The 17773-nt window shown below is 43.1% G+C and overlaps 1 protein-coding gene across 1 annotated transcript in view; it reads right to left on the reverse strand.

Moving 5' to 3' along the window:
* The window catches only part of LOC141133403 (uncharacterized), a 33685-nt gene extending 16281 nt beyond the window's left edge, over nucleotides 1-17404 (reverse strand). Inside the window, exons 1-2 of the mRNA XM_073622778.1 lie at nucleotides 17148-17404; nucleotides 16448-17063 (exon numbers count right to left, since the gene is read on the reverse strand). Of these exons, the coding sequence (XP_073478879.1) occupies nucleotides 16448-17063; nucleotides 17148-17339 (808 nt within the window). The 5' untranslated portion in view covers nucleotides 17340-17404. The remainder of the gene's footprint in view (nucleotides 1-16447; nucleotides 17064-17147) is intronic.
* Between the last annotated feature and the right edge of the window lie 369 nt (nucleotides 17405-17773).

Here is a 17773-nt window from a genome sequence, read left to right on the forward strand (position 1 = left end):
TCAGGTCATCTCCACTCTGACTGAGTTCGGTTGACTGTTGAACAGAGAAAAAGAGCCATCTAGAGCCTACACAGTCCCTGATATTCCTCAGTGCTCAAGTCAATACACTAAAGAGTACCATCTCCTTGCCCCTAGAGAAAATTCCAGTGATTCGGGACAGAATTCGTCTTGCAATGGCTTCTCCTCTACTCAGGGCCTCACAGTGTCTCAAGACAATAGGCACCATGGTAACCACAGCCCCCATGGTGAAATGGGCACAATGGAAGATGCAGCCCTTTCAAAGGGGTTTCCTCCAGCAGTGGGATCCGGGGTCTCAAAATCATTTCTTCCGGTTAACCCCATCCATGCGAGAGAGCCTTACCTGGTAGCTACTATGGAAGAATCTCCTCAATTGCCATTCCATAGCACCCATCTCCTGGATCACGATCACAACGGATGCCAGTGACAGAGGCTGGGGCGCTCTTTGCCTGACGGAGGTAGCTCAGGAGAAATGGGACTTCCCATCCGGAAGGATAGTATTGAATGTTCTAGAGCGCTGAGCAGCCTTCTGTGCTCTACAAGCATTTCTTTACTTGACAAGGGGTGCCTCAGTTCTCCTAAGACTGGACAACATATCAGCAGTCTCATACATCAAGAGACAGGGACGCACTCACAGTCTCTCCCTGCTGAGGGAAGTGGAGCCAATCATGTCATGGGCTCAGACGAATTTGACAAATCTGACAGCTGTCTATCTCCCCGGAACTCAGAACTTTCAGGCAGACTTTCTCTCAAGGGTGTCCCTGGACAACAACGAATAATCTCTCCACACCAAGGTCTTCAGTTGGGTCCTGTCTCTGGGAATTGTACCAGAAGTGGGCCTGTTTGCCTCTCCGTGCAACTTTAAGCTGAAGAGGTACTACAGGAGATGTCGTTGTCCCCAGGCCTTCAGAGTAGATGCCCTGACGGATCAGTGGAGGTTCCACAGGGCCTATGCTTTTTTCCCCCGGTACCTGTCATTCTCCGGTTTTTGTCGAGACTCAGGTGGGAAGAGACCGAAATAGCGGCGATAGTCCTGTACTGGCCCAACAGGCCATGGTTCCTCTCCCATCCAGACCAGATCTCCTGTTGCAGGGAACGACTTGGTTTTTGAGAGGGGAAGGCTGGAGGCACAAGGTTTCCCAAGCAGGGGTATCTCTACATTGCTGAATGCCAGGAGAGCAAGTACCAAAGTCTACTAAAGGATTTGGTCAAAATTCGCAGACTACATTTCTACCACTGGTAGTTCTTCTAATGATCCAAAGATACAGGATATCCTAGGTTTTCTTCAAACAGGCCTGGATTTGTCCTTATCAGTTAGCTCCTTGCGAGTTCAGGTTTCTGCAATCTCTGCCTTCATGGGTATATCCTGGGCTAGACACTCTTATTAGGCAGAGGAGCAATAAGGCTCAGACCTCAAAGAAAACCAAGATTTTCCAAATGGTACCTTCCCCTTGTCCTGGATTTCTTCTCAGGAAGAGAAATGCCACACATGGGTCAGCTATCTATCAAGGAATCTTTCTCTCAAAAGTTGTCTTCCTGGTGGCCATAACATCGGCTAAGAGGGTTTCCGAAATTGGTTGTCTAGGATTCAAGGAGCCATTCCTTACTTTCTTCCCTGATCGAGTAGTCTTGATTCCTATGCTAGGATCAAATCCCAAAGTAACATCTGTATTTTACAAGAATCAGGAGATTGTTCTTCCAACCTTTCGGTCAGCTGAGAACTCTAGTATTCATCCTTTAGATGTTGGAGAAGTTTTAAAGCAATATTTAGAAGCCACAGCTTCTTTTCGCCAGTCTGAGCATCTGTTCATTTTGTTCCATGGGAAAAACAAAGGATTGCGTGCTTCTTCCAGAACCATCGCAGCCTGGCTTGTTCAGGCCATTCAGTGGGCTTATAAGGCTAAGGGTCTGGCTCCTCCGGAGGCAGTGACCGCTCATTATACCAGGTGTGTTTCTATATCGTGGGCAGTCTCCCAACATGTATCCCCGGAAGTAATTTGTAAAGCATCCTCATGGTCATCGATTAACACATTTATGACCCACTATTGTATAGAACTGGCTTCTTTGTCTTCGTTTAATTTTGGTTTGCATGTCTTATCTGTTGACGGTGCCAATTAAACCTTTTTCTCTTTAACCAGCAATTGCCCACCCGGGTGTGTATGGCTAGTTATTTGCCATATGTAGGCTGCCATGGAGTCTGTCAGGAAAACAGAAAATTTCTATCAAATACTTACCGTAATTTTCCTTTCCTGATGGACTCCATGGCAGCAGGAGTTCCCTCCCATTTGCTGGAATAGGCTAAGTTACAGAACACGGTCTCTGGCTTGAAGAAAAGATTTATGGGAGTGGGGTCCTATGATGTATGAGAGGCGGGATTAACCCATACATAGGCTGCCATGGAGTCCATCAGGAAAGGAGAATTACAGTAAGTATTTGATATAAATTTTCCGTTTTCCTGTCCAAGAAATGTGACAAAGTGAGCAGAAATCTCCAAAACACAGGGGAATTACTCACTAAGGCCCCTTTCACATGGGCGTGTCCGTGTACGGACTCTGCTTTGCTCAGCGGGGATCGCTCCATTGATCCCCGCTGAGAAGGCGGATGACAGGTCCATCTCTACACACTGTGGAGAGACGAACCTGACAGAGCTCCACTCTCTATGCAGGATCTCATGAAAACAGACCGTCTGTCCATTTTAGTTCAATCCGCCAGACAGATGGAAAATAGGAATTCCATCCGTCTTAATTTAGCGGATCAGATGTCATCGGACATGTCACCTCTGACATCCATCGCTCCATAGACCTGCATGGAGCGTCCATTCAGGTCCGCCTAAAAATACCGACCATGTGAAAGGGGCCTTAGAAAGTTGTCCGGGGAATAGGTGGCCCCATTGTAAAAATTTCCATTACCTCTTGTTCTGTGGATAACTCAAAAATGCTGGATTTTCCCAAATTTTTCTCTCAATGACTACCAGTACAAATAGAGAGGGTGGATCTCCCCACTGGGAACACAGAAGCATTGGTGGAGGGTCTAAACCTTCCCCTGTCTATCCAAAACTAAATAAAACATTTTTTTCTTAGAGATACACTAAAAAAACAAAAATACAACACACATACATTACTAAGGAATAAGTCGGTTTTCAATCCCTCCAAATAGTAGTGGATAATTCATCAAAGTTTTCAAAAATTTGGTCCTGGATGATGTTGATAAATTAAAATAAAAAGGGAGTATAAAAATACTACGAGAACCCCCTACCGGGGCTTTAAAGCAGCCAATGAAATACAATATAGATAGTCAAAAAGTTAATTTTATTGGTACAAAAAATAGTATAAAATAAATAAGTTCTGACTTGTGAAGTCAGGACATGAACTAAGTACAATATAAAAGTTACAACGGACAATGCCCGTGATTGGGAACAATGTACAATACAGTGTGCTTAAGACAGCAAGAATTTTAGGTATTGAATCCTTAAAAGTTACAACGGACAAAGCCCGTGATTGGGAACAATGTACAATACAGTGTGTTTAGGACAACAAGAATTATGGGTATTAAATCTGACGCGTTTTGACCCTCACTGGGTCTTCTTCAGAGGATAGTTGTCAACTGTAGGGATGTAAGCATATATCAGACATAGCATAAAACTCAACAATAACAAACCTATGTATATACAATGCAACATATCTGCATAAATTGTATAGTTACCCATCACAGAGTTCCCGACAATTCAAAGTATTCAAGATGGTATAGTTCCTCCTATGTCCTTTGTCTCCCCCATACCGGGCCAACTCCCCAGAGCACGGGTGATAGACCAGATATGCTTTACGAGGGATCACGCTTACACTGCCCCCCACAGGGGGGAAGGAAAGGGGCAGCGGATGGCATACACTACACCCAGGTAAAGTAGCGGTGGTACTAAAAACAAGGTTAAAAGCAAGGAGTCAATTAGTTCCTCCAAAGGGCTGGCAATTCCCCTACTTGAGGGCAGTATACTCATATTGGGATATAGGTCCGTGGGTATGCAGGGAACAAAAAGTGCAAAGGGCAAAAGGAAAAAGGAAAGGGGGAGGAGGGGAGGGGGGGAAAGGAGGAAGGAGGGAGAGGAAAAGGGGGGGGGGGAAGGACAAAAAAAAAGGGGGGAAGGAAGAGGGGGTAGGGAGGGGGGGAGGAAAAACTGGGAAGGGAGGAAGGGACATGTGGGGGAAGAAAGAAAGGAGGGAAATTGAATGGGTGCGAACGCAGGAAGAAACAGTGAAACCCACAAGGTGAAAAAAGTAAGTGAGTGACTTGCAAGAACAAACAAGCAACAAACAACAAATGCCCTGCTGCCCATACAGGGCCATGCAGCGGTGAAGGTATTGGAGTAAAAGCATTGGAGTAAAAGCACTAGCCGTTCACCAGTGAAGTGACCAAATACGAGATAGAGAAGACCAGCCAAAGCTAGAAAATGGGGAGAGAGGGAGGGGACAGAAGAAAAAGGGGGGGGGGAAGAAGAATAGGCGGGAAAAAAGGGGGGACGAGGGGTAGTGCAGTGTTGGGAATGGAAGGGGGTGCCTGTGAGTGGGAAAAGGAAAGGAAAGGAGAGTGAGAGGACTCATGAAGTGAAAAAAAAACAAAAATACACAACCGTACACAAAACCAAACAGTGCGTGATACCAACACTAGGAATAAAGTGCATGTGGTGACGACAGTGCTGATTACCCAATCGAAAGAACCGGAATGGTTGGATCAAAATGCCCAGGGTTCTGGAAGATTAAGGTATGGTAATCAGACATCACTGGATAATGTGATTTCTAGAAAGGAGATACTGGGGAATCGTGGTGTAAACCACGCTTAAATAGAAACCATTAAAGACGTTTTGGATGTACTTACCAATCATTCAGATCGGTGGTTGCATAGCCAGGTATCGCAGAGTTAGGAGGGAATCAATAAGCCTCCCCTGGAAATTAGTGCATTTAAAGGAAGTGTCAATCGACTAAATCCCATCAGGTGCAGACGCTCAAATACCCTCCTCCCTCCTCCCCCTCCATTGGGGGAGAGAGCGGCATAGCTGTGTGTTCACACGTGACCCCCCCGGCGTTCCAGAGGAGAATAGTCTCTCGGGTCCCCCGTTGCTTCCGCCGCAACTGCGCAGGCGCCGTGACGTCACGCGCACTAGGTCGCGCGCTCGTGAGCACGGCATCCGGAAGGGATCCGGGATGCCGCTGGCAGACAAGAGGCGCCTGAACCCAGGTGCTGCCACCTGGTGGGCGCATACAGGAGACGCAGGGCCCAAGCATCACCCCTCTTGTCCTGCCAGGAAGGCATAAGTGGTGCAGTCCTGCCCCCTAGAGGAAGAGCACAGGTACCAAAGGGGAGACAACCAGAGACACAGAACGAGGCAACAAATTAGATATACATATTGTCAAGTGACGTTGAAGAGATGTAACCTCACCAGCCTTCGTCAAACACTGACTAGGTACTATACATAGGGTCTGCATGACCCTTAATTGACCCTTTGTTGACCATAATCTATACATCGTACTGTACAATGCCATTATCACCTTGAGGATGGTTCTATGATTATAATAGCATCATCCTATTGTAATTTCAAAATAAAATAACATATTGTACAAATAAGGAATTACATAATACCAGAGTATACATAGAAAAAATTATACATAAAAAGAACTATGAACTGTTTTTAGGCTGAGTCCCTCTGAGAGTAGGATATTTCAGGAAATGAAACCTACTTTTTTACATTACACTTTGGACAGGAAAGTTATACATCACACAATAAAGAATATTAGAGATGGTCATAGTTAGATTACTAAACGCAGGGAAAACCAGGCAGGAGTAAGCCAAAAGGTGGAAATGTTGGTTTTATATGTGTTGTGAAAAGCTATCCCCAGGTCTAAATAAAGGGGGGAAAAAATGTGATGGTAATATGATCCCTTGCGCACCTCCGCAGGAGACTGCAGAGTGTTCAGGGTTAAAAATCCTCTCCCATACATTCACTGTGTCTTACCAGATGAAAACCCCTGCAGGAAGGGGGCGAACTAGATCGATTCGTTAAGGCCTGGTGGAGAGGTGGCCTGTAACTGGAATATCCATCTCTGCTCCTTTTGTAGCAGAGACTTGTTCCAGTCGCCACCTCTGGTTGGAATCTGTATTCTACAGAGGGCCACAAAGGTGACTCTTGGAACCCTGTAGTTGTGTGTGGAAATGATATGCCTCCCAATAGGGAGATATGGGTTCCCCACCTGCATGCTGTAAACATGTTGGGAAATGCGTTTCCAAAATTCCTGCCTGGTTTTCCCCACGTAGTAAGTGCCACATTCGCATTCCATCAGATATACTATTCCACGTGTGTGGCAATTCAAATTGTGTAGGTGTAAATGTATTTCCGTTAGGAAGAGCAAAGATTTTGTCTTTTTTGATAAGTGAGCAGTAGGAACAATGTCCACAGGGGAAAGAGCCCACTATGGAGCGGTGCTTTTTTTTTATCCTCCCCCCTCTTCCTCTCCCTCCCCCTCCTTCCTCCTTCCCCCCCCTCCCCTCCTTCCCCTTTCCTTTTTCCTTTTGCCCTTTGCACTCTTTGTTCCCTGCATACCCACGGACCTATATCCCAATATGAGTATACTGCCCTCAAGTAGGGGAATTGCCAGCCCTTTGGAGGAACTAATTGACTCCTTGCTTTTAACCTTGTTTTTAGTACCACCGCTACTTTACCTGGGTGTAGTGTATGCCATCCGCTGTCCCTTTCCTTCCCCCCTGTGGGGGGCAGTGTAAGCGTGATCCCTCGTAAGGCATATCTGGTCTATCACCCGCGCTCTGGGGAGTTGGCCCGGTACGGGGGAGACAAAGTACATAGGAGGAACCATACCATCTTGAATACTTTGAATTGTCGGGAACTCTGTGATGGGTATCTATACAATTTATGCAGATATGTTGCATTGTATATACAGAGGTTTGTTATTGTTGAGTTTTATGCTATGTCTGATATATCCTAACATCCCTACAGTTGACAACTATCCTCTGAAGAAGACCCAGTGAGGGTCGAAACGCGTCAGGATTTAATACCCATAATTCTTGTTGTCCTAAACACACTGTATTGTACATTGTTCCCAATCACGGGCTTTGTCTGTTGTAACTTTTAAGGATTCAATACCTAAAATTCTTGTGGTCTTAAACACACTGTATTGTATATTGTTCCCAATCACGGGCATTGTCCGTTGTAACTTTTATATTGTACTTAGTTCATGTCCTGACTTCACAAGTCAGAACTTATTTATTTTATACTATTTTTTGTACCAATAAAATTAACTTTTTGACTATCTATATTGTATTTCATTGGCTGCTTTAAAGCCCCGGTAGGGGGTTCTCGCAGTATTTTTATGCATCTTGTGGGGTGTGCAGCCCATTTGTCTACACTCATGTGAGTGTCTTTTGTTGGTAAAAAGGGAGTATAGTGATCCAGATTACATTAGAAAAGGTGGGTAAAATCTCTTCCACAGATCTATTGTGTTCTCCTGGCCTACTAGCAACTATAACCGCTGGCAATAATCGCATGCTAAAAATCTGACATGCTGGTTGTACCCAAGTCTATCAATGAATCAACTTGGGTACAATCAACCTGCCCATAGATGGATTGAATCTCAGGCTTTCCCTGTTAAACTGAGCAAGATTTGATCCATCTATGGCCTGCCCCCATCCTGGACCATACCAAGCCACATGCCCTCAACATAGGGGGGGTTGTTGCTTTGGGGCAAGGGGGGGCCCTGCGCCCCCACCCCAAAGCACCTTGTCTCCATGTTGATGAGTACAAGGGCCTCTTCTCGACAACCCTTGCCCGGTGGTTGTCGAGGTCTGCGGGCGGGGGGGTGTATCGGAATCCTGGCACCCTACCCTCTGTGAATGAGTATGGGGTACATCGTACCCCTACCCTTTCACCTGGGGGAAAAAGTTAATTAAAAAAAACACACTACAAAGGTTTTTAAAGTAATTTATTAGGCAGCTCCGGGGGTCTCTTCCGACTTCTGTGTGCTTTCCAGCCTCTTCTCCCGCTGTCTTCTGCCAGGCTCCTCCGCTATGTTCTGCTCTTTTGCCGCTCTTTTGCTAGCGGTGGCCCGGTCTTCTCCTTCGTCTTCTTCCCCCTGGTCTTCCTCCGATGTTGACATGATGCTCTCTCCTGCTGTAATGCCGTGTGTGCAGTGCGCAACAACTTATATAGGCATGGGGCGTGGTCACCGGGTGACGTCACAGTCGGGAAGAGGCCCTTGTCCTCATCAACATAGGGACAAGGTGCTTTGGGGTGGGGGACGCAGGGCCCCCTCTGCCCCAACCTCCCCCCATATTGAGGGCATGTGGCTTGGTATGGTCCAGGAGGGGGGGGGGGCGCTCGCTCGCACCCCCTTTCCTGACCTACCGGGCTGCGTGCTCGGAGAAGAGTCTGGTATGAATCTTGGGGGAACCCCCCACACCATTTTTTTGGTGTGGGGGTTCCCCTTAAGATCCATAGGATTTGGTATCAGTTTGGTATCGTCTTGGGGGGGAACCTCACGCAAATTTTTCGCGGGGTTCCCCCTTCAAGATTCTCAGCACACAAATCGCACTGTAAGTCGGATCATCTTGATCAGACTTCTGGTGCGACCTCTATTCAAATCAATAGGCTCCCATAGGGAACCATTGATTTTTGAATAGAGACAGAGAAACGCGGCTGAAAGCTAGCACGGCTTAAGACGCATTGAATTCAATGCAAAATGCGGAAAAAAAAAAACAAAACTCATTTTTAACGCTGCTTTTTTCCTGGCGTCTGTACTAGCTTTACAGCCCGTTTTTTTAAAATGTCCATGTGCATGTAGCCTAAACATAAAAAGGGGTACAATTTTGTAGTGAGTGGGATTTGCCCAATGCTTCTGTAAAGCTCTTGACCCCTGTGCCCTGGAATTAAAACGTATAGAAGATAGAGCAGCCAGTTGCAGACTCCCCCTAACCAATTTCAGGAGTGAAGCTAGGTGGTGGGGAATTCCTTATATGACGTCTCTACATTGTGGCAGTGAGGTAAGCAGAGTGAGTGTTTCCTCAGATTTGGTCCTGCTTTAAAAATCAAGAGGTCAAGCATTTCCATTGCAAGAGGCCCCAGGTGGTGCCCGGGAGAGTGCAAGGGGCCCTAGACAGTTCTCCTTTCAGGTGCTGAGGACAGGCATGGCATCTTGCTGCAGAAGAATAGACTGCTGTGACGAACATGTGAAGTACCTACCACAGTTAGCCCCAAGAGGTGACTACCACTAAGTGGTTAAGGTCTCTGAAAAGCAAAAAGATTATAGCTGGGTTCACACTAGTGCACATTGGATGTGGGTTTCTCCTGCATCCAATTCGCTTTACAGGAGACTGTGACCAGCTCTCTATGAAGCTGGTTCACATATCTCCGGAGCGGATTGAACAGAGTTCTGTGTGTCTTTGGCTCTGTTTCAGGTCCAAATTCAGGCAAAATTCAGGCCCAATTCATCCCCGAAAAATGGAGACCAGGGACGCAGCAGACCCCTGCCGTCAGCCGCATCCATCTGCAGTATGAACCCAGCCTTAATGGTTTAAATGAAAAGTCACATCTATTTAAACTTTTCAAATTTTATAAATAGTTCTCATGATTAAAAATAGTAGAGAGTTACACAATAGAGAAGACATGGTGTTTTGGTTATACTTCAAAAAACATATACATTATGTACGTTATTCTGCACTTTCAGGTCTGGGGCATGCACCGCCGCCGACCCGCTCTCGCTGTGATTGGACACAGCGGAAGCCAATCAGTGGATCCGCCAGGACTCACTGATCGTTCGGGAGACAGGCAGAGCAGCCATCTGCCAATGTAAACAAGGCAAATCGCCGTTCTGTGACAAGTGAAGGCTGTAATCCTGTCTTCCTGCTAAGAACACGGATGATCTATGCCATCCCACAGTTAGCAAGCACTGCCTAGGAACACATTTAACCCTTTGATCACCCCTGATGTGAATCCCTTCCTTGCCAGTGTCATTAGTATAGTGACAGTGCATATTTTTTAGCACTGATCACTGTATTAGTGTCACTGGTACCCAAAAAGTTTCAGTTCGGTGTCTGATTTGTCCACTGCAGTCCCGCTATAAGTTGCTGATTGCCGCCATTACTAGTTTAAAAAAAAAAAAAAAAAATTCCAAAAATATATGCCATAGTTTGTAAACGCTATAACCTTGTGCAAACCAATCAATATACACTTACTGGATTTTTTTTTAACCAAAAATATGTAGCGGAATACGTATTGGCCTAAAATGAAGAAAAATGTTTACTTTTTTTTATTGGATAGGTTTTGTGTTATAGCAAAAAGTATACATTTTTTTTTTCAAAAATGGTCGGTCATTTTTTGTTTATAGCACAAAAAAAAGAAAAAAAAAAAAAAAAAAAAAAAAAAAAATGTAAAATACAGGAGGTGATCAAATACCACCAAAATAAAGCTCTATTTGTGGGAAAAGAAGGACATACATTTTATTAGGCTACAGCGTTGAACAACCGCGCAAGTTAAAGTAACGCAGTGCCATATCGCAAAAAATGGCCTGGTCAGGAAGGCAGATAAATCTTCTGGAGGTCAAGTGGTTAAAAGATGACTAAATTCCCCCGACCCACCAAAAAGAAAGATGAAATATTTCAGCTTACCAGTCCTTAAAATGTTTTTAGCAAGTAGAGGAAAAAAAAAAACTTGATATTGGCCAATCAGAATTGAACTGGTCCACCTAGAAGCAAGGCCTGAAGAAGAGTGAGAAGAGTGGGAATTTCAAATCCATGCAGTGCGAGACGAGCAGTGGGGGTGATGACAGTGCAGCAACCCCGGAGGTAAGTACAGAAGGGACCCGGGGTGGGTATCCGGTATTAGTTTACCTTTGAATTTTTTTTTCTATAAAAAAGGTGAACAAACCCCCTAATATAATGCTTGTTAAAGCGGAGTTCCACCCTTTTAAAAGTCAGCAGCTACAAAAAGTGTAGCTACTGACTTTTAATAATCAGACACTCACCTGTCCCACGGTCCAGCGATGCGGGCACACAAAGCCACGCTCCTCTCCCCCTCCTCTCCACGGCACCAGCATTCTAAATGTGGGCGCTCAGCTGTGGCTTCACAGCTGGGCACGAGCCGTGCTGCGAATGGCAGGGCAATCTCCTGGGACCTGTGACTTGTGCCAGAAGATTGCAGGGAGGGAGGGGGGGAGAGGCGAACTTCCTTCCTGCGCTGCGGAGGAAGTGGGAGCTGGGTGCCCATAAAAACTGGGTACCCACACCCCCTCCCAAAAAAAAAAAAAAAAAATATGACATGCCAAATGTGGCATGTCAGGGGGTCACCATCACTTAAAGCAGAAATTCAATTTTTGGGTGGAACTCTGCTTTATGAAGTGTTATAACAACACAATAGAACCTGGTCTTATGGGATGAAAACACTTTGTTCCTGTCTCCCAGTTGCTCTCCTGCATTGTCACCCTGTCACATACATTTCCAGTGGAGACTATAAATGACAACTTTGTGCTGACAGCTGTTGTAAAGACATATTTCTCCATTGTCACTATCATACAGCATTCCCATAACACTTACATGCAACTTCCACTGTATTGCATATGTTATAAAAAGAAAGAAGCTGAAAATAGGCAGTAAGAAATCAGAAACACTGAGGAAGTAAAAACACAAATGAAAAACAATAAACAGTATTTTATTATAGTTAAAACATGGTAATTGTGTTTGATACACAGTACTTTGGCAAACTAAATGCATTTTTGAGGCTTTAGATCTCCTTCAATTGACTGTAAGGTTTCCTACTTTCTGCATAATTCCTAAATAATCTAGTATATTGTAATTTTTCTCATATTCTGTACCCCTCCGTTATGTCAGAACGCATTGTTATCTTTCTCAGATTCTAGACTTTTTTTATGTTATGTCTAGATGGTTAATGTTATGCCTGATAGACTGTAAGCTCCCCCACCTATAGATTGCTCATGTATTCCTCCAGAGAGTCCAAGATCTTTCATCTTCCATAACAGTTGTTCATGTTCTGATTTTAAACACTTGCAACTTTACTATTATACTTCTACATTTACTAAAATGTTTAATATTTTCAGAATTATTCATAATAATTGCAGCATGTAAAATCAAAAATGTTCCAAACCATAATTTCCAGATTACAGTAAAAATCATCTTACATCGCTCTATGTAACTCAGGCACAGATGGTCATGATTATAAGCCTGCTCTGTGTCCCGTGAGGTATGATAAAGAAAATATAGCTACAGAGAGATGGGTTCATGTTTGCTAGACAAGTATGATCATTTTTTTATAACGTTTAGGTGATTGGGTTACATTCTACTTCTTTAGATACCAGGATAGTTTTCTGGAAGACTGAGTGCATGGTTCATGTGCATATCAGAGCCTGTGGCCCAACAAGCAAAGTCATGGCAATGAGCATGCTCATGCTAAATGCGAGTTAGCATGAGCGAGCATGCATGGATGACATTGGCTTTGGTGCCAACCATCCTAAAAGCACAGGAGGAGAAGTATCTGCATGGTTGTCAACTGTTGTAACCCATGACCTGATCGGCATTTCGCTATTCTGGGTTTGACCCATCTTGCCTCCTGACCCAATGATAATCTCTTTTTCCACTACTGACCTTGGGAAATGTCCTGACTATCTTCTGCCTGCTGCTTTTATGCTTTTGCTGCCCATCAGGTATTGACAACGGCCTGGACTTTGACTCTGCTACTGCCTGCACCTGTGGATTTCATCATGTTCAGCATATGAGCAGATCCCAGACTGAATTATGACTGTCTGGATCCTCTGCAGGTACCCATGCCACTCCTTGTCCTGTTATATCTTTTTATCACTTCCAGGGGGTATTGGGCCAGAGAAGAACTGGAATGGACCAGAGAAGAATTGGAAAGGTGGTCATCAACTTGACCTCAACCAGGCACATTGCAATGTTACTGCCTGGGACATGAAAACAAAATGATCATGGGTAGAAAGATTAGCCCACTAGATAATATACTCCCTGGGTGAAGCTTACCAATGTTCATCATTTACATTGATCTTCATGGTTTCAGTACCAAAAACTTACCATCCCCCCCCAACTTATGTTTGGTTTGCTATGACAATAAATGCAGTTGGGATAAGGAAATATTGCATAGACATGCTTGATGTCAAGGAAAACTTTATTCAAACACTGTAAAAAGACATTCAACTATAATTTTGTCATGTTCATTTCAGCCTCGCCTATTTATGAAATAAACACTATACAAAAGTAAGTTACCATGCCTTGAAAAAGTATTCATACCCCTTGAAGTTTTCCACATTTTGTCATGTTACAACCAAAAACGTAGATGTATTTTATTGGGATTTTATGTGATAAACCAACAAAGTGGCACATTAGTGTGAAGTGGATGGAAAATGATTTTCACATTTTTTTTACAAATAAATATATGAAAAGTGTGGCATGCATTTGTATTAAGCCCCCTTTACTCTGATAGCCCTAACTAAAATCTAGTGGAACCAATTGCCTTCAGAAGTCACCTAATTAGTAAATAGAGTCCACCTGTGTATAACTTAATCTCAGTAAAAATACAGCTCTTAGGTAATGCCTTCAGAGGTTTGTTAGAGAACCTTAGTGAGCAAACATCATGAAGGCCAAGAAACACACCAGACAGGTCAGGATTAAAGTGGTGGAGAAGTTTAAAGCAGGGTTAGATTATAAAAAAATGTCCCAAGCATTGAACATCTCACAGAGCACTGTTCAATCCATCATCCGAAAATGGAAAAAAAAAAAAAAAAAAAAAAAAGAGTATGGCACACAACTGCAAACCTTAAACTGACAGGCCAGGCAAGGAGAGCATTAATCAGAGAAGCAGCCGAGAGGCTCATGGTAACTCTGGAGGAGCTGCAGAGATCCACAGCTCAGGTTGGAGAATCTGTCCAGAGGACAACTATTAGTCATGCACTCTACAAATCTGGCCTTTACGGAAGAGTGACAAGAAGAAAGTCATTGTTGAAAGCCATAAGAAGTCCCATTTGCAGTTAGCGAGAAACCACGTGGAGGACACAGAAAACATGTGGAAGAAAGTGCTCTGGTCAAGGAGACCAAAATTAAACTGTTTGGCCTAAAAGCAAAACACTGAGTGGCAGAAAACTAACACTACACATCATCCCGAACACACCATCCCCACCGTGAAACATGGTGGTGGCAGCATTTTTTCAGCAGGTTCACACAGAAAACCTGAAGCGTTGAAAGTCTAGGGGTCAGCAAAGATCAATTAATCTAATTGAAGGTAGCCAAATGGATGGATCAAAGTCAGTGCAGCCAGCACAGCATGGAAAAATGCAAATAGTCAAAGAAAAAACAAACTGCAGCACTCTGAAAAATTCCTCTCTACTCCTCCGGATGCTGATTGGTGCTTTACCACCCCCAAGCAAGCCTGCCGGATGATTGTTTCCCCCACTATCTATCCTGGAGGTCACTGGTAAGGTTTACCACCATCAGTCATTTGATTGTTATATTTTTCTTTTGACTTTTATTAATCCTATGGAATAAACAGCACTATTCATTTATTTCACTGGTAGCAAATTTTATTTATGCACATAGCATCACTTTGGATTGCAATCGATCAATTTTTCAGAGCTCTGCAGTTTATTTATTTTTTTTATTTCTTCAGCAGGGAAAGGGAGGTTGGTCAGAGCTGATGGGAGAATAGATGGAGCCAAATATAGGGCAATTTTAGAAGAAAACCTGTTAGAGTGTGCAAAAGACAAGACTGGGGACGAGATTCACCTTCCAGCCATTTCAACGACCCTAAACATACAGCCAGAGCTACAATGGAATAGTTTAGATCAAAGCATATTCGTGTGTTAGAATGGCCCAGTCAAAGTCCAGACATAAATCCAATTGGGAATCTGTGGCATGACTTGAAAGTTGCTGTTCACAGATGCTCTCCATACAAATGAATACAAATGCACGCCACACTTTTCACATATTTATTTGTAAAAATAATTAAAAAACACTTCGCATTTTCCTTCCACTTCACAATTATGTGCCACTTTATTTTGGTCGATCACATAAAATCCCAATAAAATACATTTACTTTTTTTGGTTGTAACATGACGATGTGGAAAATTTCAAGGGGCATGAATACTTTTTCAAGGCACTGTAACTAAATTAAAATTATATTGCCAGCCAAATCCTAATAGTTTCACCAAGATAGATACAATGGAGGTGATTTTGTGTGTAGGGTTAGTCAAGTTTAAAAGTGGAGTGGATTTTAATATACATGAAAATCTAATACGTAAATTAACTCTGTACACTACAATTGGAGTTGATTAACCACTTTCTGCCCGCCCACAGTAGATTTATTGCTGGCGGCAGCTGCAGGCCAGGTGACATACCTGTTCGTCATCCGGCACATGCGCACTGGTCTCAAGAAATGAAAAGGGCAGTCAATACATCAGGATTGATCAAATTTTCAAATATATATACCATACTTTGTAGACGCTATAACTTTCACACAAAATAGAATGAAATATAAACTTATTAGGATATTTTTTTACCAAAGTCGTGTAGCAGAATACATTTTGGCCCAATTTATGAAGAACGTTGAGGTTATTGGATACATTTTATAACCGAAAAGTAGAAAATATAAAATTTTTATTTGAAATTTTTTTTTCGTTTATATAGCAAAAAACAAAAAAACAAAAAAAAATCCCAGTGATCAAATACCACCAAAAGAAAGCTCTATTTGTGTGAAAAAAATACAAATTTTATTTGGGTACAGTGTTGCATGGCTGCACGTTTGCGAGTTAAAGTAACAGTGCTGAATGGCAAAAATCTTTTGGTCATGAAAGGAGTAATGCCGTGTACACACGACCGGACTAGTCTGACGGAACGCATCCGTTGGACAATCCGACCATGTGTGGGCTTCATCGGACCTTCAGCGAACCTTTTCTGTCGAAAATCAGACGGACTTTAGATTTGGAACATGTTTCAAAACTTTCCGACGGATTCGAGTCCGGTCGAAAAATCAGTTCGAATGTATGCTAGTCTGACGGACGAAAGACGACGCAAGGGCAGCTATTGGCTACTGGCTATGAACTTCCTTATTTTAGTCCGATCGTACGTCATAATGTTCGAATCCGTCGGACTTTGGTATGATCGTGTGTAGGCAAGTCCGTTTCGTCGGAACTCTGTCGGAACTCCGTTGAAAGTCCGTCAAAAAGTACATCGGAGTTCAGTCTGCCGAAAGACCGGTCGTGTGTACACGGCATAAGACCTTCCAGAGGACAAGTGGTTAAAGTAAAAGAGCATGTTTTTGTAAAGTCTATGTTCACTTTGCTTAGTGAATGACGTTAAGTGGTGTTCACTGCCATCATCCAATCATGCGGATGCTAGCATTCAGAGCATCAAAACAGCTTTGTATTTGTGTGGATCTTCTGGTGTGAAAGAAGATTTGTCTTTTGTCTGAAGCACTTGTCACATTCCAAACATTTAAATGGTTTCTCTCCAGTGTGAGTCCTTTGGTGATCAGTTAGATATTTATTTCGTGAGAAGCATTTGTTACATTCTGAGCATTTAAATGGTTTTTCTCCTGTGTGAGTCCTCTGGTGCCTTTCAAGGTGGCTCTTCCTTGTGAAATGCTTGCCACATTCTGAACACCAATGTGGTTTTTCTCCTGTATGAAACCTATGGTGACGATTAAGGTGTGCCTTTTGTGAGAAACATTTGTCACATTCTGAACATTTATATGGTTTTGCTCCTGTATGAATCTTCTGGTGCTCAGTAAGAAATCCTGTGTGTGAGAAGCATTTGTGACATTCTGAACATTGATATGGTTTCTCTCCTGTGTGAATCCTCAGGTGTTCAGTAAGAAGTCTTTTTTGTGAGAAGCACTTGTCACATTCTGAACATTTATATGGCTTCTCTCCTGTGTGGATCCTCTGGTGACGTGCAAGATCGGCCTTTTGTGGGAAGCACTTGTCACATTCTGAACATTTATACAGGTTCACTCCTGTGTGAATCCTCAGGTGATGTGTAAGCTGGATCTTGAGTGAGAAGCTCTTGTCACATTCTGAACATCTAAATGTCTCCTCTCTTGCGCGAGTCCTCTCATGTCTAGTAAGATTTCTCTTTTCTGTGAAACATTGGTCACATTCTGAACATTTATAAAGCTTCTGTCCTGTGTGACTCCTTTGGTGGAGAGTTAGATATCTCTTTTTTGAGAAGCACTTATCACATTCTGAACACATATATGGAGTTTCTTCAGTAGGAGTCTTCTGGTGTCGTGTAAGATTTGTCTTGTGCATGAAGGACTTTTTATATTCAATACATTGAAATGGTTCTTTTCCTATGTAATTGATGATGACTGACTGACTGATGTGTAATGAACTGTGATCGAACACTAAAGAAATCACATATGTAGCAAAAAATTGGTTCCTGTCCAGTATGAATCTTCTGCTGAGCTGTAGGATGTGACTTAGAATCAAAAGTTTTTCCACACTGAAAGCATTATTATGGCTCGTCTCCCACAGGGTTTATTGAGGGTTGATGAAGATCTACTTAGCTGAAATATGTTTTCAGACTGCAAATGGAAAATGTGATAATTATGGTAAATGTTTGAAAGAAAAAAGAAAATTAGTAAATTATAGATTAGCATTAACAGCAGATACAGATGATTCTTAAAATGCAATAAATATATGCTTGTCTACACTAAATATATTGGTGTTTAGACTTTCTCAGT

The sequence above is a fragment of the Aquarana catesbeiana genome, linkage group LG03 (genome assembly GCF_042186555.1).
Source record: "Aquarana catesbeiana isolate 2022-GZ linkage group LG03, ASM4218655v1, whole genome shotgun sequence".
NCBI classification, from domain to species: Eukaryota; Metazoa; Chordata; class Amphibia; order Anura; family Ranidae; genus Aquarana; species Aquarana catesbeiana.